The sequence below is a fragment of the Barbus barbus genome (genome assembly GCF_936440315.1).
Source record: "Barbus barbus genome assembly, chromosome: 39".
NCBI classification, from domain to species: Eukaryota; Metazoa; Chordata; class Actinopteri; order Cypriniformes; family Cyprinidae; genus Barbus; species Barbus barbus.
The window spans coordinates 20,066,167-20,091,257 of record NC_136717.1 but is presented as its reverse complement, the minus strand read 5'-3'; the positions used below and the strand labels follow the sequence as shown (position 1 = coordinate 20,091,257).

At 38.5% G+C, this 25,091-nt stretch overlaps 1 protein-coding gene across 1 annotated transcript; it reads right to left on the bottom strand.

The window, feature by feature from the left end:
• Window positions 1–7,890: 7,890 nt before the first annotated feature.
• Window positions 7,891–25,091, bottom strand: LOC306859033 (antigen WC1.1-like; the record flags this gene model as incomplete). Its single annotated transcript, XM_079399842.1, has 30 exons — window positions 7,891–8,231; window positions 8,396–8,455; window positions 8,538–8,582; window positions 8,696–8,749; window positions 9,343–9,426; window positions 9,525–9,737; window positions 9,836–10,150; window positions 10,568–10,660; window positions 10,747–11,049; window positions 11,264–11,581; window positions 11,658–11,978; window positions 12,113–12,427; window positions 12,550–12,861; window positions 12,978–13,286; window positions 15,914–15,976; window positions 16,071–16,133; window positions 17,333–17,398; window positions 17,834–17,929; window positions 18,028–18,228; window positions 18,326–18,640; window positions 18,775–18,849; window positions 18,977–19,276; window positions 20,282–20,599; window positions 20,676–20,999; window positions 21,132–21,446; window positions 21,590–21,874; window positions 22,105–22,353; window positions 22,896–23,210; window positions 24,229–24,297; window positions 24,929–25,091. 30 exons carry the CDS (start codon window positions 25,089–25,091, stop codon window positions 8,188–8,190), a joined length of 6,003 nt encoding a protein of 2,000 aa, XP_079255968.1. The 3' UTR covers window positions 7,891–8,187.

Here is a 25,091-nt window from a genome sequence, read left to right as displayed (position 1 = left end):
CATAAACACCGCACATCTTCTTCTGTAATCATCAGCTAAGAGCTGTCATGTCATTTCAAGGTTTAATTATTAGAGGGCATCACACATCTGCTGCTTATATTTCACACATTCTGGATGAGAAGTCCCAGTCAACATGCCCCATCTGACTGCTTTCCTGCACTGACATTATGTGAAAAGAAAATGCATTGAATTTCTATACTTCAGTTACTATTTATAAACATCAAACTATATGTGCAAAAACATGCTCACATAAGCATGAAATGGCTTTATTGCATTATGGTAAAAAGCATGCACAAAAATGCATAAAAAAATATATATTTGAAAAAAATCAAGATAAATTAATATTTAAATATGACAACACTATATATGATTTTCACATTTTTCTAAGCTAATTTTAAAGAACATTACTGATAATTATTAAAGCTAATAATTCTTAGTTTCATTTTTCAATATGCATGTACATACACACACAGTGGTGTGAAAAAGTTTTTGCCTCCTTCCTTTTTTGTTTTGTTTTGTTTGCATATTTGTCACACTTGAATGATTCAGATCAAACTAATTTTAATATTACACAAAGATAACCCGAGTAAATACAAAATGTTGTTCTGAAATAATGATTTCATTTATTAAGGGAAAAAAGCAGTCCAAACCTGCCTGGCACTACGTGAAAAAGTAATTGCCCCCTAAATCTAATAACTGGTTGTGCCACCCTTTGCCGCAACAACTGCAATCAAGCATTTGCGATAACTGGCAATGAGTCTTTCACATTGCTGTGGAGGAATTTTGGCCCACTCTTCTTTGCAGAATTGTTTTAATTCAGACACATTGGAGGGTTTTCAAGCATGAATGGACTGTTTAAGGTCATGCCACAGCATTTCAAATGGACTTAAGTCCGGATTTTGATTTGGCCTCTCCAAAACCTTAATTTTGTTTTTCTTGAAGCATTCAGAGGTGGACTTGCTGGGGTGTTTGGGATCATTGTCCTGCTGCATAACCCAAGTGTTCTTGAGGTAACAAACTGATGGCCATTCTCCTTCAGGACTTTCTGATAGAGTGCAGAATTCATGTTTACATCAATTATGGCAAGTCGTCCAGGTCCTGAGGCCCAAAAGTCCTGGTGAATGTGAGATGGTCCTTTGTGTTCTTTTTGGTCAGCAGTGGCTTTTACCTTGGAACTTTCCCATGGATGCAGTTTTTCATGAACACTGACTTTAATTGAGGCAAGTGAGGCCTGCTCTTTAAATGTTGTTGTGGGTCATTTTATGACCTCCTGGATGAGTCGTCATTGCGCTCTTGGAGTAATTTTGGTAGGCTGGCCACTCCTGGGAAGGTTCACCACTGTTCCAAATTTTCTCCATTCGGTTCGCTGGACACCCAAAGCCTTAGAAATGGCGTTGTAGCCCTTTCCAGATACATGTCAACTATTTTGTTTCTCATCTGTTCTTAAATTTCTTTAGATCGCAGCATGATGTATTGCTCTTTAAGCATGCTTCACTTTGTCAGACAGGTTCTATTTAAGTGATTTCTTGATTAAACAGGTCTGACAGTAAACAAGCCTGGGTGTGGCTAGTGAAATTTAACTCAGCTTTCCAAAATAATGTGGTTAATCACAGTTCTTTCATGATTTAACAGGAGGGGCAATTCATTTTTCACTTAGGGCCAGGTAGGTTTGGACAGCTTTTTTCCCTTGATAAATGAAATCATCATTTAAAAACTGCATTTTGTATTTACATGCATTATCTTTGTGTAATATTAAAATGTATTTGATGATCTGAATCTTTTAAGTGCGACAAATATGCATAAAATAAAAAAATAGGAAGGGGCAAAAACTTTTTCACGGCACTGTATATATATATATATATATATATATATATATATATATATATATATATATTCTTCTACAAAAAAATAAAGAAACTATCTTAGTATCATTTTTCAATATACTTTTTACCACTAATGACTGCTTAGATAATCTCTATCATTGTCCTTAATGAGCATTATGCAGTTTGTTGAAAACAACTTAATCCATTACTGTCTTTATTTCTTGAAACGCTGGTGAGAGCACTCTCACATACAAAGCACAGCGCCGGCTGTCCACGCTACTAACAGAGGTGCCGGCGGTGGATGTTTATTGATATGAGGAACCAGAAATAGACATTTTGCCCCTTGGATCAGGGCACACAAATCATCTTTCATTAGAGCTCTCTTGCCTGATATCCTTTGACACACACACGCACACATACAAATTCATGAATAAACAAGACTGGTGTATTTGTGTGTGTGAAAGGAGGGGAAAACAGTTCACAAAGGGATGCAGTGCAAACTAAGGGCATTATCAAATATATAATGGATCATCATCTAGCTTTCTGAAAATGTTTGAAACATGCTTTTTATAATCTGTTTCCATGTAACACTAGAATAACCTGTTTGAAGTCCGGTACAATTTGAATAAACACCTTCAGATCTTATAGTTTGTGCCGAATGGAGGAATGACTTCTTGAAATTATTCCATATTTTCTCTTACAATATGCAAAGACAACCTTAAGTATCCATTTATAGGTTGATTTTGCTGCAAAAAAGTGAAAACACCGTGTCTATGCATCCCAATGAGCCTAACAGTCTTTATTATTCACAGTTCTGTTTGGTGATGGAGGTGGTGCAGAAATGATGCACTTCAGCTTTAATGATGTTCTAATAAAGCAGGTAAATTGTTCAAGACACACGTCCTATTTATTTAGCACATGTCCTATCCGGTCTACTTGATGCTTGAAACTCTCTAGGATTAGTGATGGCGTCCACTTCATGTGTTATGACAGCATTCCTATCACTTACAGAGCTCCAGCTCTAATTCCCTGGAATACCTTTGACTCGCAATCACTTCACATTGGTGGCACTAAACCTGTGTTTTAATCCAAGCTCCGTATTTCGCATTCGGTCATTCAACATGGTCTTGGATTTAAGCGTGATTCTCTATTCCTGTTCCAGAGTCTAATTTAAGAATGCTATATCATAAATCACTAGTGAAAACAGAGAAACGTGACAGTGAATTTTAATGTTGACATTCATTACAATGATCGAGGAGTGAGCCATGGTAAATACAGACTCATTTCTTTCTCCTGCTGTCTGCACACACCGTCCTGCTCTCATAAGCTCATAAATGGCCTATATGCTATATCCATAAAATACTAAATGGCCATGTTTCCTTATTCATTTTTAACTCATCCATTTTAAAGTAACCTTTAATATACTGATTAATGGTGGGCAGGAATTCTAGATAGACCGAATGATAGAACAGCCAATGACACACGGACGGAACAAACAAATGATGGATGAATGGATGGAGAGACAGACAGATATAATAGACAGATCAAATGAACAAATCAATAAATAAACTAATTATGGATTTTAATGATGGAAATTAATAATGGATCTAGATAAATATATAGATAGACAGACAGACAGAAAGAACAAAATACAGACAGATGGATAGAGACAAATCGATAGAGAGACAGACACAAAAAAAGACAGACAAATGGATGGATGGATACAAACAAATGACAGACAGATTTTCACCACTGTATTCTAATGAATGTACTTTGTATTACGTGAAGTCAGAAAAAAAGGCTATTGTTAAAAATGTTCTGTCCATAGGAAATGGTATTTCTATGAATGAGTGTCCAGACGCCCACTCCACACATCATGAGTCATTGACTGAGACTTGGTGTTCAGAGTCAGTGAGTGCTGCCAACTGTGCATTGTTAGATCACTGCACTGAGGCATAACCCGAATTGACTTTCAGACATGTACACCAAAACACACCAATATACACAGTCTTACTGGAATTTAAACACGCTAATATCAATGCTGTAGGTTTAGAGGTAAAATAAAAATATACCATTTGTTCATAATTATTTAATCATAATTTATAACAATAATTTAATCATAATCCTTCTATATAAACTGAAACATACACATAATGACACAAAGATATCACTAAATTACATCTGTATTGTTGTATAACCTCCCTTCTCAGACATTGGTGCATGCCACCCATTGATTTTCCATACTCTCCAAATTCTTAAATTTGTCTTTAGTCTCATCTGAAAAAACAAACAAACAAACAAAAAAAAAAAACGCTTTGAAACAGCATTTAGCAAATATCTCCAATATGCCCTAAAGTGAGACTGCTCACCATCTGGCTCATAATCACTAGGCTTTTAACAGCAGGCAAAACATCTGTGGTCAGTCTGATGTCCATTACGGGAAGGCAAGGCTCTGCTGTTGGCTTGAACGGTGACAGGCTTGAAATTTGAGAATAAGGATCATCAAGGGGGAGGTAGATTGATGCCCTCATGGTCAGGCTAAAGCTGTTTGATACCGTCGGCTAGACACAGGTCCCATCTCAATTTGGTGAGCAGTGGAGATAAGCCTGCCAGTACTGTGTGTTAAACCGATCCATCCATCCTGGTGCCAATAGAGCGATAAGAAGCCCAGCGTGAGAGTGCGAGCTGGAGGGTTACAGGGATGTCTTGCCTACATTGTAAATTTTAGTATGGTAGCGAGGTGAAAAAAAAAAACTCCAATATAAGATGGCAAAAGAAATACAACTGCCTCCATTTGCAACATATACAACTGCACAAACAACACAATTAAAGGAATAGTTCACCCAAAAATGATCATTTGCTGAAAATGTATTCACCCTCAGGCCATCCAAGATTTAGAAGAGTTTGTTTCTTCATTGGAACAGATTTGATTGGAACAGCATTACATCTCTAGCTCAACAATGGAACCTCTACGGTGAATGGGTGCCGATAGCAAGCAAGCAAGCAAGCTATCTATCTATCTATCATCTTCCACTTCAATTACTGACTAAGAAGTTTAAGGGAATGTTTGAGCCAGAGGGTGTAATGATAGTTTGGGGGTTGCTTATTGTGGACTTGGCCTCCTGCGGTCTCTATGGAAACCCCCGTCTGCTTCTGCAGTCTCTGTAAGAATTTAATAGGTATACCTGCGTTCCCACGGTGACCAGACGGCTGATAAAGCTGGTGTCAGTCACAGCTGTTCTTTGAGAACGCATCCTTTATTGCCAGAGCGCATTCGTGATTTAATTGCTTGTGAGTAACACTTCACATTACAAGACCATCCAGCTAAAGCGCAGTGAATAGATCAGCGATTAATATGACCACAATATCTGTATTGTGGAGCAAAGCAGTGAATTTGGCTACAGCAGAGCAGTATGACCTAACATGGCCCTAATTTGATTATCTTTGGCAATTGAATGAATACGTACTGAATAAAGCCCAAATGTAAATTAAGAATTGGATGATAATTTTGTTGTTGTTTTATATTTTAAGATAAAGGATGGATAGAGAGACAGAGATAAAGACATCACACATATTTTAGTTGTCTAGATCTCCTCAGTCACATGTTTCCACCTTGTGATCATAATGTGAACTGCAGTTGAAAGTGTGGATCATGCAACCTCATCTAACCTCAGTTAATCCCTGCTGTTCCCGTCACTTTCAAGCATGCTGATAAACTTCATAAAAATACATGAATATATAAAAATATATGTAATACAAGCAAGTTAGGTTTACACAACTCTGGTACCAGAGACATAATGAAATTAAAGTTGCATAAAACCTTTGTTTAATTTTAACATTAAGAAATCAAGTTGGTACCCTTGACACAATGAAATCACTTTAACAGTACACAATTCATTTGTGTAATGACAATCAATAATGACAAATAATATCTTGAATGAACATGATTATGTTTAGTAGTCCTAACCCTAACGTGAAGGAAATATTTTGGTCTGGCAAGCAATAAATCATTGAGAAAAAGAGGGCAATTATGTCAGTCGAACACATTTTGATCATGTGGGACCGATGTAAACATTAAAATTAAGTAAATTCAAAGTACTTTTTTCACTGCAGTACAAGATTTAGGTTTTGGGGTTTTAACGTATCCATTTAAACCCCAAATGGATTTAAAATTGATCAATATTTTAGAGGCAGGCAGCTAAATGGTTTAGGCTGTTTGAACAACTTAAAAAAGGTATTGCGCCCATTTTCGACTCCCTGACAAATTATTACCCCCTCTTTGAAATCGCTACCTACTCCTAACACCACCCCTAATCTTAATTCCTCCCCCACACCTAAACCTACCAATACTAGGGGGGTAATAATCTGGCAGGGGTCAGAATCTGGCCCAACACCAGCATCAAACCTATGACAGTAACTTGGCAAATTACTTTATATTTTTAATTCTGATGACTTCATAAATCCTAGCCAGTCCTTGAGCAGACATTCACTGTTTTAATTACACTGAGAAAACTATTTACATGAAATTATAAATGATAAATTTTACTGTTGTTACAGATAAATTCCCAGGATTCTGATTTAAAATAGTTGGAGAATACAAAACTGTTTACAACGCTGAGACATCTCAATCATCTTCAATCACATCTCATAAGTAAATAAGCAAGCAGTTCTCTAACCTGTAAGATCCATAATATTCATATCTGGAGGACTTGTCAGACAATACTTTAGCTGAAAGGGGACGAAAAAAGTCGATTATAAACACTGCATTCACAACTCCAGTCCAATAAACAAACAAAAATCATAAACTAGGCAATTAAGTCCTTTCCTCGTTGTGTGCTCTGTGTGTTGTGTCCAAAAAAAGAGCAACACACTAACAGACTTTTTAATTTATGATGGGAAGACTAACGACAAAACGAATTGGCTATCAGAACAGTAACAACATTAACGTTACTTGATTTATGATTACTCAACTCGGTGTAGTCAGTCATATCAACATATTATAAACACATTTAAAATGGGTTTAGATGTCATAGCTTACGTTTTCATGTAATAAGCCTTATCCATCGTTCGTAATGGGAATATTAAGTTTATTTTTCTAAAGTTAACGCCGTCATTCTTCGTTAAAGTCTGCAAACTGATCTCAAACAATCAATTTACGCCACAACGAGCGCGTGCGCGCCAATCAAATGCCCATATGAATAAGGATTTAAAGAGACCGCAATCGTTTTTATTCAAAACAATACACTCGCTAATATTTGACTATTGTGTTGATATGATATATTGAGAGTTTGCCCCATTTATATTGCTTGTGTGTTATTTCCTAATTCAGCCTCAGGGCTTTTCTTCCCCTACAAATATCACTTCAGATCAGGGCTGTCCAAGCTCGGTCCGGTCCGGTGTCCTGCAGAGTTTAGCTCCAACTTGCCTCAACACACCTGCATGGAAGCTTCTAGTATGCCTAGTAAGAGCTTGATTAGCTGCTTCAGGTGTGTCTAATTAGGGTTGGAGCTAAACTCTGCAGGACACCGGCTCTCCAGGACCGAGTTTGGACAGCCCTGCTTCAGATGCTCTATACCAGGGGTGTCAAACTCAGTTCCTGAAGGGCCATAGCCCTGCAGAGTTTAGCTCCAACCCTAATTAAACACACCTGATCCAGCTAATCAGGCCATTCAGGCTTAATGGGAAACAAGATGGTTTGTGTGTTGGAGAAGGATTGGAACTGCGGCCCTCTAGAAACTGAGTTTGACACCCCAGCTCTATAAGTTACCCTATTGATCGTAATTTGTGAAACTTGCAGGGGAAAATGCTATCATTATATGAAGAAAAAAAAAAAACACAGATAATAGAAGCTCAATCGTGGACACAAAAAAATGTTTTAATTATAATTAAATAAAATTGCAGGAATAAACTGTCTGAAAATAAAAACTGTAACGCCGTTTTATGTCCAGAAGATGGCAGTAAAGTAAAAGCAATATATGACCACCCAAGCAAGGGGTCTTAGGTGTGAGTATTTAGTGTAGAATACTGTACAAATGACAGAGCATGACCAAAGAGAGCCATTCGTTTTGATTCATTGTTATAAAATAGTTTTATTCGGAGGACAACCAAATACTGCTATTATATTCAACTTAGTGAAGGCAGTTAATTAGAATGGGTAACTGTATGGGTAACATATCTATTTATACTATTACATCTAGCTAAATATATTTTTTTCTGGCAGTTGACAGTGTGGATGCTCAACCAGCACCATGGACAGCGACCACTAGCATTCAGCAATAGTGTAAGCAGATTAATACAAAACGATATCAAATAACAATAACAAGAAGAAGAAGAAACAACAACAGAAGCAGTAAATGTAACCAGTTCACACACTCTCTTCAACTTCAACTGGCTCCTCTTCTTCATACTCTGTTGTTACAAAAAAGGAAAGAAGATTAATCTGTAAATTTTGCAATATCTTCGGAATTTAGTCTACACATGCACCAGTTGGTGACTACTTTAGCTGACATGTATATGACATTTGTTTTAGATGAAACATAAAATATGTCTGATTGAAACATCATTAGACTCACCCCTTACAGCTCCAACATTTTGTTCACATATGATATTACCAGAATTCTTCAGAGTTTCTTCTAAAGATGTACAGCAGATGCATATTATGCAAATATTTGTCATGCCAAAACAAATATTAAAAAACTACCCTGTAAAAATCACCTTCTCTCATGGTTGTGGCATCATCATAGGTCTCATTCGTGCAATCTGTGAAAAAATACAGAGACAACATCACTCTCTCTAAACTAGGACTAAGTTATAGTTGCTGTCCTATGTCATATTTATTTTGGAATGATCGTTTTAGTATGAAAAATTCTCACAATTCAGCCTAACGGTGTTTACATATTCTTCTGGAGCCTGTTGGTCCATTTTGTCTGCATAAATGAAAACCAATAAATCATACACTCTTACAAATGTCCATTACAACAGCTCTAAATAAACATAGTGGTGGATTTTGATGTGAGGGGACAACAAGGGTTGGACTCTCATTCTGACGGCACCCATTCACTGCAATAGATCCACTGGTGAGCAAGTGATGTAATGCCTTTTCAATGAAGAAACAAACTCATCTACATCTTGGATAGCCTGAGGGTGTGTGTTTTTATTTTGGGTGAACTTTTCCTGTACTAAGAGAGTTCAGAAATGCTGCCTTGAATATCTACACTTGTTCAAACCTCCCCCACAGACTAACACCTGTGTGCTCTCACCCTGACTGCAGCTTGCACAAACATGTTTTTACGCAAACACAGCGATGTGGTTTTCACTGCTGAATTATGAGGTTAAAAGCAGGAAGCCTAACAGGATTAACATATCTTTAACTCTAACTGTCAAAAAGACATGTAGAATCAATAGACATGTCAGCATAGAAAATTAATTAACAAATACTTTCAGCTATGAATTCATCATTTTGACTATTCACAACAACATTATAAAATGTTTTCATATTAATTCATTTCAACAGACTCACCCCTCTGAGTGAGGTGATTGTGTCTGTGCTGAATCTCCTCATAAACGGCCTCAGTCGTCGTCCTGTGTCTCCTCTTAGAGAGAGCTGTGAGTGTAGACAGACAAACCTGCTGTCAGTTCACAACACATGACTGATCACACACTGAATAAGACACAATATGACAGTCTCTGGATCTCTCCTACCTCTCCTCATCACTCTGTTCTGCTGAATCAGTATAAGCAGTGGCACTAAGAGCAGTAAGAGCACAACTCCCAGTACAATCACAAGCACTGGGGGGACGGAGAGAGACTCTGCTGGAGGAGTTTGTGGAGGAGAGAATGGTGTTGAGCGCACTGGAGGAGAAACTGGAGGAGAAGCTGATGTTGTTGTGGCAGGAGTAGTGAACACTGACAAATCTGTCAAAACAGACACAAACACATTCAAAATCATGATTTTCTTGAATACATAAAAAGATAAAAAAAAATGAATAATATTTCTCAGTGTTTGCTGTGACCTGCACAGGTGAGTCCAGCGTGCTCTTTGTGGGAGCAGTCAGTGTGGTTTTTCAGGGAGAGAGGACAGTCCCACAGGTGAATCTCATTCCCTCTGCACTCGACTCTGTTCAGCCACACAACACCTTCACCAGCACCAAAGACTGAATTCCCATCAGCCCTCAGTGCTGCTCCACAACCCAGCTGCCTGCAGACCACCTGAGCATCGCTGATGTCCCACTGATTATCACAGACTGAGCCCCACACAGCGTTATGATACACCTCCAGCCTCCCAGAGCACCGGCCCTTACCTCCACTCAGTCTGAGAGGAACATAATCTAAAATATACACAGCATTATACACAGCATACACAAAGAGATTCATCAGTTATCACTTAAAGGGATAGTTCACCCAAAAATGAAATTTCTGTTATCATTTACTCACAGGAAGATATTTTGAAGTTTGTGATCAGGCTGTTTTGGGGCACCATTGACTTCCATAGTAAAATATACTATGGAAGTCAATGGTGCCCCAGAACTGCTCTGTTTCTCACATTCTTCAGAATATCTTCCTTTGTGTTCAGTAGAACAAAGACATTTATACAGGTTTGGAACTACTTGAGGGTGAGTAAATGATACCAGAATTTTCATTTTTGGGTGAACTATCCCTTTAACAGACAATTTACAATTATATGGTGAAGAAAAAGCAATTAGCCATTTAATATTGATCTTACTAATAAAACATAACCTACTCACTTGAACACTGTCTTTGGTGAGGAGATGCTGAACATGTCAGATGACTCGGCAGAGACGCAAGACTCTCTTTCGCTGAGATTAGAACATGTGAAACTAAATAAAAACACATGTATTTATTATTTTGATTTACTACAAAAAAATGAAGAAAATCATTATTAAATCATTAAATTAATTCTTACCAAAGCAAGTGATATTAGCCACTTCATTATTGTAACAGCTGTTCTGGCTCCAGGGTAAAGATGGACACTGCCACAATGTTTTGTCATGTTTTCGACATTTAAGATGATCTAACCAATTAGGAGCAGATCTCAGTCCCACTGAATTACTGGGTTCACTGCCAGATCTTCCACAGTTCAGCTCTTGACAGATCAGACTCGCTGTGTCTCTGTCCATCTGGTTGTAACACACATTACCCCAGGATCCATTGTAGAAAACCTCCACATTCCCTTCACAGCCCTCAGTTAACCTGATCTCTTTAAAATCTAGATAAAAAATATTGCATTCAATTTAGTTCTTTGTATTTTTTGGAAATTTCTTTAACTATTAAACTTGAACTAAACTTTAACTAATAAACTAAAAATAATTTGATTCTAAATCCTTCAAGATTAATATTTTCATTTTGGATATTGAAAGCAGCAGCTGCTGGGCAATTATTTGCATTTGTTACTAAAATTTACTAAAATTGTGAGGCTTTACCTGAGCACACGACTCCTACATCCTCCTTGTGTTGACAGTCATGTTTTCCCCAGCCTGGAGAAGAGCAGCTCCACAGGGACGTCTCATTCCCCTCACACTCCACCTCATCCAGCCATATGGGTCCAGAACCAGGACCAAACCAGGCTGGTACCTGCTGGTTACTGAGGGCCACTCCACACTGCAGCTGTCTGCACACCACATGGGCATCTTTAATATCCCAGGAGTCATCACACACTGTCCCCCATGAGCCGCTGTGAAAAACCTCCAGCCTCCCTGCACAGTCTCCCCCAGAACCCACCAGCCTGATGGACCCACGACCTGATATTCAGAGAAAGAAAAACACATTATTGACCACTAACAACTGAAGAATATGCCCAGATGTTGTTCTTCTCACCAAGGCAGGTGATTGACAGCTGTTGTGTGGAGCCGCAGTTGAGAGTTAGTGGAGAGCTGCAGTTCCCCAGATGAGCTTCACTCCCAGAGCACTGGAAGCCCGTCACACACTCATGACTGTGTTCAGGACTGGATGAAGAGGAAGAGAAGTTCAGCACAGAGCCACAGCCCAGCTGTCTGCAGACCACAGAGGATTCAGTGAGACTCCAGGAGTCCAGCAGAACTGTCCTCCAGACCTGATGAATGAAAACCTCCAGCTCCCCCTCACACTGTCTCTCTCCAGACAACCGCACCAGACCATCATGAAGAGCCAGAGAGGAATCTGAGGAGAAGATGTGATGTTTTACTGAACTGGCAGAACAAAGTATTGTAGTTTAAGCACAATTAAATAGTTTATTCCTAATACATAAGACTATTGAGTTTTTTTTCCACTATTGGCATAATGACTCTCTTTACCAGAGCAGATGACTCCAACATCTCGTCTATGAGAACATTCAGCTCGACTCCATGAAGAGATGGAACATTCTGAGAGTTTTGTTTCATTCCCGTCACAATCAAACACATCAGCCCAGATTTCATCACTTCCCTCTCCAAACCAGTCTGATCCCACAACAGACACAGCAATCCCACAATTCAGCTGTCTACAGAGGACACTGGCAGCTCTCATATCCCAGCATGCATCACACACTGTGCCCCATTTACTGAAGTATTGATGTTCAACTCGACCAGAACAGGAGTCTGGACCATTTACCAGTCTGAGATCTGTGTAACCTGTGCAAAGGATATTGAAACAAAACATAACATAGTTTATGAGCACTTACTTTTCTTTGGAAAAGACAGCAAATGTCTTTATCTGTATATTACATGGAAAGAGAGTTCAAATATTACTCAACCAGAGCAAATTACTCCTACAGCACTTTCAGGGGAACAGTGTTTATGTGAAGACTTGGATGTAGAACAGAACACAAAGTATGTTTCATTTCCTCTACACTGAAACTCTTTTTTCCACATCTCAGCATCTCCTTTGCCAAAAGCAGCTGATCCCAGCACCTGTACAGGAGCCCCACAGTCCAGCTCTCTACACACAACCTCTGCATCCTGCTGGTCAAAGGCAGCGTCACACACTGACATCCACTTCTTTATGTTACGAATCTCTATTCTCCCAGCGCAAATATGAGATCCATTAATGAGTCTGGGGAGGCGACCTGTGAGTTTACATTATATAAATAACTATCAATATAATTTCATAGTTAAGATACTGACATCAATTCTGTTAATTTTTGTTTAATCAAAACATTTAGGAAAATTGGACAAGGCTTACCTACGCAGATGACTCCAGCATCTTCATCATGATTACAATTATTTTCACCCCATCCTTTTGATTTACAGTTCTTCAGTGTTGACACTGATCCAGTACAGTTCACTTCATCCATCCATATTGGTCCTGATCCTTGCCCAAAGTGAGCAGCACCAATTGCACGCAATGGTTTACCACAGTTCAGCTCTCTACACACCACTGCAGCATCAGTCATATCCCAACCATCATCACACACTGTTCCCCACTGACCTCTATAAAGAACCTCCACTCTACCACTGCAGGGACTGCTGTCACCAACCAACCTCACATTGCCTGTACACAAGAGCCTTTATTTCTATAAATATCCATACATTTAAAAACAAATTATGCTGCTTTTTGCAGTTCACTTAAGTGGTTCTGTGGTGTAACAAATGACTTTTGCATTTGATTAAATTTACACGAGGTCATAAAAATGGCATGTATAGTATTATAGCACATCAAACCATAGGAATATTTAATGCAATTTTTTTTAAAAAGTGATAATATATATATATATATATATATATATATATATATATATATATATTCATTTGTAAGTCGCTTTGGATAAAAGCGTCTGCTAAATGACTAAATAAATAAATATATATATATATATATATATATATATATATATTATTAAAAATCAATAAATATCAGTCAGGAAATCTAAACAATAATTTATAAAATACAAGACAGAAGATAAATATTATACAAGTTAGCAGTATCCTTATGTTAAATATTTAACTATACTTGCATTAAATATTTTAAAAGGAACAGTTTGATTCTTTATCTTAAAGTACAAATACCTGCAGTAGTGAGTGTGACAACAGTGGACATAAGAAGGATTGTCAGACAGCTCTTCATCTTCCTTTGCTCTGCATTTCAGTACAAACTTTTCATCGGCTTTCTCAGCAATTCTTAAGAAAAAGTGACTTCTGCCTTCCCTAGAGAAAGATAGAGAAAGGGGAGGGCTCTTTTGACAACCTCCAATCACATTTAGAGTTAAACTTTAAGGGAACAGCTTCAGTGACAAATCAGTCAAGACATTTTCGATTATCTTCATATATATCAAGAGAACGTGACTGCTGATGAACAGGACTCCTCCATCTTACAGACACACTACACTGAGAAAAGCTGAAGTAGTCAAAGTGCTGACAAAGTCACCCAGCTGTGATGAGAGTGATTGTGGGAACCACTTAAGTGTACATTCAGCGACATCTGACATCTGCAGAGAAGAGATACAAGCACTGATAACTAACTGCTGATGAGAAACACTGATAAGAAAGAGAGACATATCAAAGGACTATTCCTGAAAGACAACACTGTTATTGTGAAGTGATGTTATTTCACAAAATTATATTGAACATTTATATTTAATGTGCAAAAACACAATGTGTTGAAACAAAATGAATTGTGACTTTCCCCTATTTTAAGCTTATAATAAAAAACAAAACAAAAAAACATGCACATTGGTAGTCTGATTGCAGTCAAATAGAAGTCAAATAGAAAACAACATAAAACATTCAGGGTCTCTAAAGCTTATACATGCCATGTGTGTCTGACTGTCAACATGCTGTGTTCAGTTAAAAGAGTTACCACATTCTTTTGTGCTGTTTGCAAACTTATTTTCAAATTTTCATTCTAATGTTCTTCAGCAAAATAGATAAGTCCACCAATCAAACTTCATTCGTTCCTTCATTCCTATGACATGTTAAAGACAATTATATACAAATTAAATGTTCTCAAAAACTGCTAAGTATACATGATGTGATGTGTAAAAACCTCTGGAAAGAGACATGTAAATATTTTGAAAAAGCCATGAAGGAAAAGCATTTTATTTTTACCAAATCTAATTGATTTAGTACATTTCACACAAAATGTAACAAAACTTTAGATTGCAATTAAAACATATACCCCCGGTTTCACAGACAAGGCTTAAGTTAGTCCTGGACTAAAATGCATGTTTGAGCTGTTTTAACTGAAAGCTTGTTGCACTGACATATCTTAAAATTTGTCAGTGTTATTGTTTTGTCTCAAGAGGCACACCAATAATGTTTTTTGTTTCCTAAGGCACGTTTATAATAGCTAATTAAATGCCCTAACTGAACTAAGATTTAATCCTGCTTTAGTTTAAACCCTGTCTGTGAAACCGGGCCATAGTATATAAAGCCATTTAAACTCTGCACACTAGTTAAGGCTAGATGGTAGACAGATTCGTCTACTGGGCATGCAAACATCAATATAGTGTATTTTTTGTCACACTGTACAACCATAATTACTACTTTTGCATTATTGTAAGGGGTAGGTTTAGGGTTGGGGTAGGTGTAGACATCAATAAAACAATCTAGCAGGTAGAAAACTTTCCACATTCCTGCACAACACAGTGTGGGTGTGGTTTCATTTATTCAGCTCCTCCATGTTTTCTTGGCACCTCCTCCACATCATCATAGTCTGTTATTAGAAATCAAGAGCAAATTCATGTATCAACATACAGTATGCTTTTAAAAAGTATTATAATTAACCCGTCAATATTGGCAGTCCAGTTAAATGAGCTATCATGACCACAGAAATTGATAATATAAACCAATTGTCAGACTGTTTTGTTGTGTTTTTCTCCCCATGTGCTCCCCATGACCCAGTTTATCCCTCCCGTTTGATTTGGTTCAGGTTTGTCCTGTTAATTACCCTCATTTAATTCTGTATTTAAAGTGTTGTCTGTTCCTTGTTTCCTTTGTCCGGTGTTAACGTCATTTTGTGTCTCCTGCCTGCCCTATGTTCACTGCTTTATTGTTCATTAAAGATTGTCAAGTTGAATCTCCTTCGTCTCCTCGCTCCAACACAGCAGCAGCATGACACCAATTATAAAAACTCAATAAAAATTCAGTGTAGTGTGTAAAAAAAAAAAAAAGTCAATAACGTACCCAACATGTCACTCACATATTCCCTGACATTCTCCAGATCATCATACTCCTCCTGAACACCCTCTGATACAAATGTGTCAATTATTAATCTACATACTTTATATGCCACTATAAAGAAATTGATGAAAAACAAAATAAAAACAACAAATAACCTCACCTGTTTTATCATTGAAGAATTGTGGTACGATGATGACATCATCATAGTTTTCTAGTAAGTCATCTAAAACAAAATAATACAATTAAATGCACCCATTAAATGTACATATATTGGGATTTTGAAACAGTGTATATGTATAATTAAAGAGTGTGTGACTTGTTGCTCCTCTAAATTAATAGCAAAGAGAGAATAAATAGAAACTGATTTTACTGTTTAGAGGCTCAGTAGACCAATTGATTAAGTGAAATCAGGGCTGCGTTCAACCTCGACAAAACGGTTCAAAACGTTTATTAAATGAAAACGATGGTGCGTTGAACACCCTGTTCTGATGACGCAAGTGTTGCAACTATGGCATCTGAGAAGGCCATCATTTGTGTTCTTTTTGAAAAATTTTCAGAGCCTGATGAATTCAGTATAAATACAAATACATGTTTAATACTGCAAAATACACTCGATGTTACAATCACTGCCCTTGCCGTCCAGAATAAAAGAGAACATCCCAATCCAGTGAAGGGATTTGTGGAAACTGTGGTTCCTAATTATTGTGATCCAACATTTGCCTCGCTTTTCAGGACGAAAAGAAATTTCAGGTGAAGGATAATCCACTTCTTACCTCTGAGACTGTGTTATGATCTATTATGACCTTATTATTTTTATTGTGAGTATTAGGCTTATCATTATTGCTGATCACTGTTGTTGTGCTATGATATTGTAATATTTACCATTGTATAATCAGAGGAGCATAGAAAAGTTTATGAAAGTGTCACTCCACAATACAATAGCAAAATATATAAATATAGCATTTTTATGTTACATTAATCAGTGTCTAGCACACCTTCCTAAGGAAAGGATATGGATCAGAAGACATTGCAATTACAACATGATATTTAGACTAAAGTTCCAGATGTATACTTGTGCTCTTATTATTTCAGTTATTTTGGCTTTCATGTAAATAATCATGTGCAAACAATATCCTTGCTCAGTTTATTTTGATGTTAATTACATTTACTTACAAATTCATCATCATAATGTTACTATAAAACTCTTACGACAAATATGTCTTCTAATATCTTCAATTGTTGTGTATACCAAGCTGCAGCGGACACATTTGTAAACGACAAGAAAGATGAGAAAACGTATCTCAAACCCCGTTGCACATTGTTGCACACCGTTTCCAGGAAACATGTCGTTCAACCCGGAAACCGTAGCAAAACGTTGGGCACCGGTCTGAGCTTGAACGTGCCCCAGTTGAAGTCACTGACCTGCTGGGCTGTTAGTGGTAGTGACATCATTACAATAGTCAGGTGTGGCTCCTAGTGGAGAATTTCCTTAAGACAACATAGATTAAAGAAAAAAAAAAAGATTCAATAGATCCTTATCTGAATTATGTGCTAAAAGGTTTATATAATTTGACCTCTGTTAATATAACTTGCTAGGGGAATGATTTTAATTAATTTATTTTGCATTAATTTCTGTATGTAGCAAGTAATATTTCAGTCCTCTAAACTGAAAGAAGCTCCTCAGCATTTTCATACTGAGAATGCTGTTCTGAGAAAGAACACTTCCTGTTATGGAGGGTTAAAAACCAAATGACACATTCAGAATCATAAATCAGCCAAAATCCCCACTTTTGTATGACAATTTTCTATTATATAACACACAAAAAGTTCCACAAATTAATCAATATGATTTACTCCACTTACCCATCTGAATAAAGTGATTATGTTGATCTCAAAACATCAGACACTATGACAGTTACTCACCCCTCTGAGTGAAGAAACTGTGTCTATTAGTGGTTCTGTGCTGAATCTCCTCATAAACGGCCTCAGTCGTCGTCCTGTGTCTCCTCTTAGAGAGAGCTGTGAGTGTAGACAGACAAACCTGCTGTCAGTTCACAACACATGACTGATCACACACTGAATAAGACACAATATGACAGTCTCTGGATCTCTCCTACCTCTCCTCATCCCTCTGTTCTGCTGAATCAGTATAAGCAGTGGCACTAAGAGCAGTAAGAGCACAACTCCCAGTACAATCACAAGCACTGGGGGGACGGAGAGAGATGCTGCTGGAGGAGTTTGTGGAGGAGAGACTGATGTTGAGCGCACTGGAGGAGAAACTGATGTTGTTGTGGCAGGAGTAGTGGACACTGACACATCTGTCAAAACAGACACAAACACATAAAAAATGATGATTGTCTTGAACACATAAAAGTGATCTAAATAAGGACATTATTCCTCAGTGTTTGCTGTGACCTGCACAGGTGAGTCCAGAGTGCTCTTTGTGGGAGCAGTCAGTGTGGTTTTTCAGGGAGAGAGGACAGTCCCACAGGTGAATCTCATTCCCTCTGCACTCGACTCTGTTCATCCACACAACACCTTCACCAGCACCAAAGACTGAATTCCCATCAGCCCTCAGTGCTGCTCCACAACCCAGCTGCCTGCAGACCACCTGAGCATCGCTGATGTCCCACTGATCACCACAGACTGAGCCCCACACAGCGTTATGATACACCTCCAGCCTCCCAGAGCACCGGCCCTTACCTCCACTCAGTCTGAGAGGAACATGACCTAAAATATACACAGCATTCATCAAGAGACTCATCAGTTATCACATAACAGGCAATTCACAACTATATAGTGAAGACAAAGCAATTAGCCATTAATTTATTATTGATCTTACTAATAAAGCATTACCTACTCACTTGAACACTGTCTCTGGTGAGGAGATGATGAGGTGGAACATGTCAATTGACTCCGAGGAGACTCATGACTCTCCTCTGACATTACATGTTAAAATTTGTGAACATCACTAATCAAGAACATTATATTTAATACAGAAAATAATCATATTTAAACAAACATGACTTCTCCAAACCATCTTAAATCAGTTAAATATCATCTTACCTGAGCAAGTGAACTTGGTCACTTCATCGTTATTACAGTAGTTTTGACCCCAGGCTAAAGATGGACACTGCCATAAAGAGGAATCACATTGTCGACATTTAAGTTTATCAAGCCAGTTATGAGACTTCAGTCCCACTGAATTACTGGGTTCACTGCCAGATCTTCCACAGTTCAGCTCTTGACAGATCAGACTCGCTGTGTCTCTGTCCATCTGGTTCCAGCACACATTACCCCAGGATCCATTGTAGAAAACCTCCACATTCCCTTCACAGCCCTCAGTTAACCTGATCTCTTTAAACTCTAGATGGAAGAGGATGATAATCAACCTCAACTCTTATTTAACTCCAGTCTGTTAATTAGGAATGGGAATCATAAAGAATTGAACAATTCCTACATTAATGTGTTTGTGTGTGTGTGTTTGTACTTGTTTATGCTACATTGTGGGGACCAAATGTCCCCACAAGGATAGTAAAACCTGAAATTGACTGCAGTCTTCACGAGGAAAAAAAAAACAAAAAAAACAAAATTATGTTTATCTGAAAGTGTAACAATGCAAACAGGTTTTCTGTAAGGGGTAGGTTTAGGGGATAAAAAATATTGTTTGGTCAGTAAAAACAACAACAGAAGTCTATGGAAAGTCCCCACAATTCACAGAAACAAACGTGTGTATGTGTTTATTTTGGAAAAAATAGCTGCAATTCCATTACCAAATAATGAGATGATGTTAGTGATAAAAACTTTTTTAAATAATTCCAACTTTTTAGTGTTCACAGGCTTTTTCGTGGCAATTTGAATGTATTAATGCTAAACACACAAAATTATTTCAGAAATTAAAACTATTTTGTCAAATCAATGCATAATGTGAATCTTTAGCTTCTCTTTGTTACATGAACATCCAGTCATTAACTACACTGATTTAAGTCTCAGTTGTAAAATTCATGTAAAATTCATTCTTAGTCGTTATGGAATCAGACACTTGATATGTCACTGAAAGAACCAAGTCATTTGAGTCATCTGGGAAATCAGACTACTGGCCGTGCTGTGTTCAGCAGTGTTGTGCTGCAGTACCGATGAAGAAGTAGTAAAGCTTTCGTTGACATCAGGAAATTTGATGTGCAAGAATCGTAAATGTAATTTCTTTCTTTGTTTTTGATGAATGATGAAACTGGCTCTGAATAAGAATTGGTTCTTGGTTGATTGAAAGTGCTGTTAACATACAATGCAAATATACTGGATATTGCTAACCATCAGTGCCATATATGGGCTATTGAAATGTTATATTTTAAATTATTGTTTAATGTTTACCTGAGCACACAACTCCTACATCCTCCTTGTGATTACAGTCATGTTTTCCCCAGCCTGGAGAAGAGCAGCTCCACAGGGACGTCTCATTCCCCTCACACTCCACCTCATCCAGCCATATGGGTCCAGAACCAGGACCAAACCAGGCTGGTACCTGCTGGTTACTGAGGGCCACTCCACACTGCAGCTGTCTGCACACCACATGGGCATCTTTAATATTCCAGGAGTCATCACACACTGTTCCCCATGAGCCGCTGTGAAAAACCTCCAGCCTCCCTGCACAGTCTCCCCCAGAACCCACCAGCCTGATGGACCCACGACCTGATATTCAGAGAAAGAAAAATACATTATTGATCACTAACAACTGAAGAATATGCCCAGATGTTGTTTATCTCACCAAGGCAGGTGATTGACAGCTGTTGTGCGGAGCTGCAGTTGAGAGTTTGTGGAGAGCTGCAGTTCCCCAGATGAGCTTCACTCCCAGAGCACTGGAAGCCCGTCACACAATCATGACTGTGTTCAGGACTGGATGAAGAGGAGCCATAGAAGTTCAGCACAGAGCCACAGCCCAGCTGTCTGCAGACCACAGAGGATTCAGTGAGACTCCAGGAGTCCAGCAGAACTGTCCTCCAGACCTGATGGACGAAAACTTCCACCTCCCCCTCACACTGTCTCTCTCCAGACAACCGCACCAGACCATCATGAAGAGCCAGAGAGGAACCTGAGGAGAAGATGTGATGTTTTACTGAACTGGCAGAACAAAGTATTGTAGTTTAAGCACAATTAAATAGTTTATTCCTAATACATAAGCCTATTGAGTTTTTTTCACTATTAGCATAATGACTCTCTTTACCAGAGCAGATGACTCCAACATCTCGTCTATGAGAACATTCAGCTCGACTCCATGAAGAGATGGAACATTCTGAGAGTTTTGTTTCATTCCCATCACAATCAAACACATCAGCCCAGATTTCACCACTTCCCTCTCCAAACCAGTCTGATCCCACAACAGACACAGCAATCCCACAATTCAGCTGTCTACAGAGGACACTGGCAGCTCTCATATCCCAGCATGCATCACACACTGTGCCCCACTCATTGAGGAACTGAAGCTCCACTCTTCCAGAACAAGAGTCTGAACCATTTACAAGCCTGAGATCTGTGTAACCTGAATAAAGAGGGGAGAGAATATAAATAATGTATAATCCAGCTGACAGAGATGTACTTATAATTATACTTAATTAAAAACAAATAAAAAGACACTGAATATTTATACTCAACCAGAGCATATCAGTCCCACAATGTTGTTACTGGTGCAGTTGTGTTTGTGTGATGATGATACTGAACAAAATGAAATCTGAGACTCATTTCCTCTGCACTGAATCTCTTGTGTCCACATCTGAGTGTCTCCTTTGCCAAAAGCAGCTGCTCCCAGCACCTGTACAGGAGCCCCACAGTCCAGCTCTCTACACACAACCTCTGCATCCTGCTGGTCAAAGGCAGCATCACACACTGACATCCAAGTTTGATCATCAAGTATCTCTAACCTCCCAGAGCACAGGTGAGATCCATTAACAAGTCTGGAAGGTTTATCACCTGTTTGTATTACAAACATTAACCACAGTGTAGAGTAGACAAAAAATGCTTGATAGATAAATACCATACCACAGCAGTGCAAAAATTTCATTATAGAATTCCAGAAAAAACACTAATAATTATTTGTCACCATTTGTCCATGGACAACAAATTAAATGATTTACCCAAACAGATGACTCCGGCATCATAATTGTGAGTACAGTCGTGTTTGCTCCATCCTGATGACCCACAGTCCTTCAGTGTAGACTCTGATCCAGTACAAATCACAAGACTCATCCAGATTGGTCCTGATCCTTGCCCAAAATGAGAATCACCCAAAGCATCTATAGGTTCCCCACAGTCCAGTTCTCTACACACCACTGCAGCATCAGACATATCCCAGCCAATATCACACACTGTTCCCCACTGACCTCTATGAAGAACCTCTACTCTACCAGCACAGCGACTGTTGCCATCAACTAACCTCACATTTTTGTTGTCTAAGTGGAAGAGAGAGACTATGAGTAAAAGGTAAGCTACTTAATAGATATTGTTCTTATATTATTTTAATTCTTACCAACACATAGCATCCCTTGGTCATGGTCATGTGAACAGTTGCTTTCTTGTGTTGGTGAGGTTGGACAGAGGTGAATCTGAGACTCATTTCCTCTGCACTGAATCTCTTGTGTCCACATCTGAGCGTCTCCTTTGCCAAAAGCAGCTGCTCCCAGCACCTGTACAGGAGCCCCACAGTCCAGCTCTCTACACACAACCTCTGCATCCTGCTGGTCAAAGGCAGCGTCACACACTGACATCCACGACTGATCATGAAGTATCTCTAACCTCCCAGAGCAACTGGAGTTTTTAGTAAGGCTGAGGCCTGAAGTAGAAAGAGACAGGAATGCTAAATGTTAAGTTGTATAGATTTGGAAAGACATGGGGGTGAGTAAATGACTGAATTAACATTTTTGGGTGAACTGTCCCTTTGAAGCAGGAGGATCATTAGTGATGTAAACACAGAGCAGGTTTTGGAGCAGCTTACCTGAGCAGATGACTCCCGCATCTCTAGTATGATCGCAGTTGTAAATACCCCATTCTACTGACCCACAGTTCTTTAATGTAGACTCTGATCCTGTACATGTTGAGCGATTTGCCCAGATTGGTCCTGATCCTGATCCAAAGTGAGCATCACCCAGAGCATCTACAGGTTCTCCACAGTCCAGCTCTCTACACACCACTGCTGCATCAGCCATATCCCAGCCAATATCACACACTGTTCCCCACTGACCTCTATAAAGAACCTCCACTCTACCAGCACAGCGACTGTGACCATTTACTAACCTCACTCTCATAATGTCTATATAATAAACAGGGACAAATGAGGACAAAAATGGGCAAAGTGTAAAAAATACAGTGACAAATAATTCTATATTTATTTTTAGTTAGGGGACATTAAATTTGAATTATTTGAAAAAAAAAAAGATCAAACCTGCACACACCAGTCCAACATGACTTTCATGAGAACAATTGTTTTCATGTGATGGTGATATTGGACAGAGGTGAATCTGAGATTCATTTCCTCTACACTGAATCTCTTGTAAACCCCACGACTGATCATGAAGGATCTCTAACCTCCCAGAAGAGTGAGATTCTCCAACCAGCCTCACTTCTGAAAGGACAACATTTAAATAAGGGAATTTAAATTCTGCAGCATATATCATAAATCATATTTTCTTTGATCTAATGTAATTTACTATGAAGTTTTAGCAAAACTTCCTCCTCTAGCTCAAAAAGGCCTTCACTGAGAGCAAGCTAAAATTGCTCATATCATATTGGTATGGTTACTTTAATCTGAATACACAGTGTCATTATCACACCGCTCACATTTTCATGTCTACCTTGGCCAGCCAAGTTGCAGTGAGGAAATAAGTATAGATGCTAACAAGCTGATATAGTATAAAAGGTTGTATAAAACTGAAAAGTTAATTTCATACAGTTTGTTTTTCTTATGCTGATCTGACAGCCTGTGTGGTCACTAAGGAGGTGGAAATGGTTAAAGAAAATAAAATTATGACTATTCTACTTTTGGTTAAATTGTTCTGTATAATAAAGACAGGATTTTAGCTTACCTGAACAAATGATATAAGCATTCTTATCAAGACACACATCAGGATAACTTGATTGGACTAATCCACATTTCTTCAGTGTAGACTCAGATCCAGTACACGCTGCATTTTTCATTGAGATCGGTCCTGAGCCTGGCTCAAAACGAGCAACATACAGAGCATCTATAGGTTTTCCACAGTCCAGCTCTCTACACACAACTGCTGCATCAGCCAAATCCCAGCCAGCACCACACACTGTTCCCCACTGACCTCTATGAAGAAGCTCCACTGTACCAGCACAGCGACTGGTACCATTTACCAGTCTCACATTCTTTATGTCTAGCAAAGAGAAAGTGAGAGAGATAGAAAAATTGAGTGGAGAAGATGTAAAATATATTACAATTAAATAAAATAAGACCGATCTGTTACATTTTGAACACCTACCAGAACACATTAAGTCAATGGTTTGCTCATGAGAACAGCTGCTTTTGACTGATAGTGATGTTGGACAGAGGTGAATCTGAGATTCATTTCCTCTGCACTGAATCTCTTGTGTCCACATCTGAGTGTCTCCTTTGCCAAAAGCAGCTGATCCCAGCACCTGTACAGGAGCCCCACAGTCCAGCTCTCTACACACAACCTCTGCATCCTGCTGGTCAAAGGCAGCGTCACACACTGACATCCACGACTGATCATGAAGTATCTCTAACCTCCCAGAGCAGCGAGAACCTCCAACCAACCTGACTTCTAAGACAACAAAGATCAACAAAAATCATGGCTTATAGAAAAATAAAATTAAACTCTTTGAAAAACATAGAAACACTACAAAGATTAACACAAATATGGAATTTTTTATATTTCTTTCTGAAGTCGACATTTTAATAATTAAAATCTTGTATGTAAAATATGTAAAGTGCATTGCCTGAGCAGATGACACCAGCATCTTTTGAATGATCACATCTGCTTTTACCCCATCCCATTGAGCCACAGTTCTTAAGTGTAGACTCTGATCCATAGCACATGACATAACTCATCCAGATTGGCCCTGATCCTGGTCCAAAATGAGCATCATCCAGAGCATCTACAGGTTCTCCACAGTTCAGCTCTCTACACACCACTGCAGCATCAGCCAT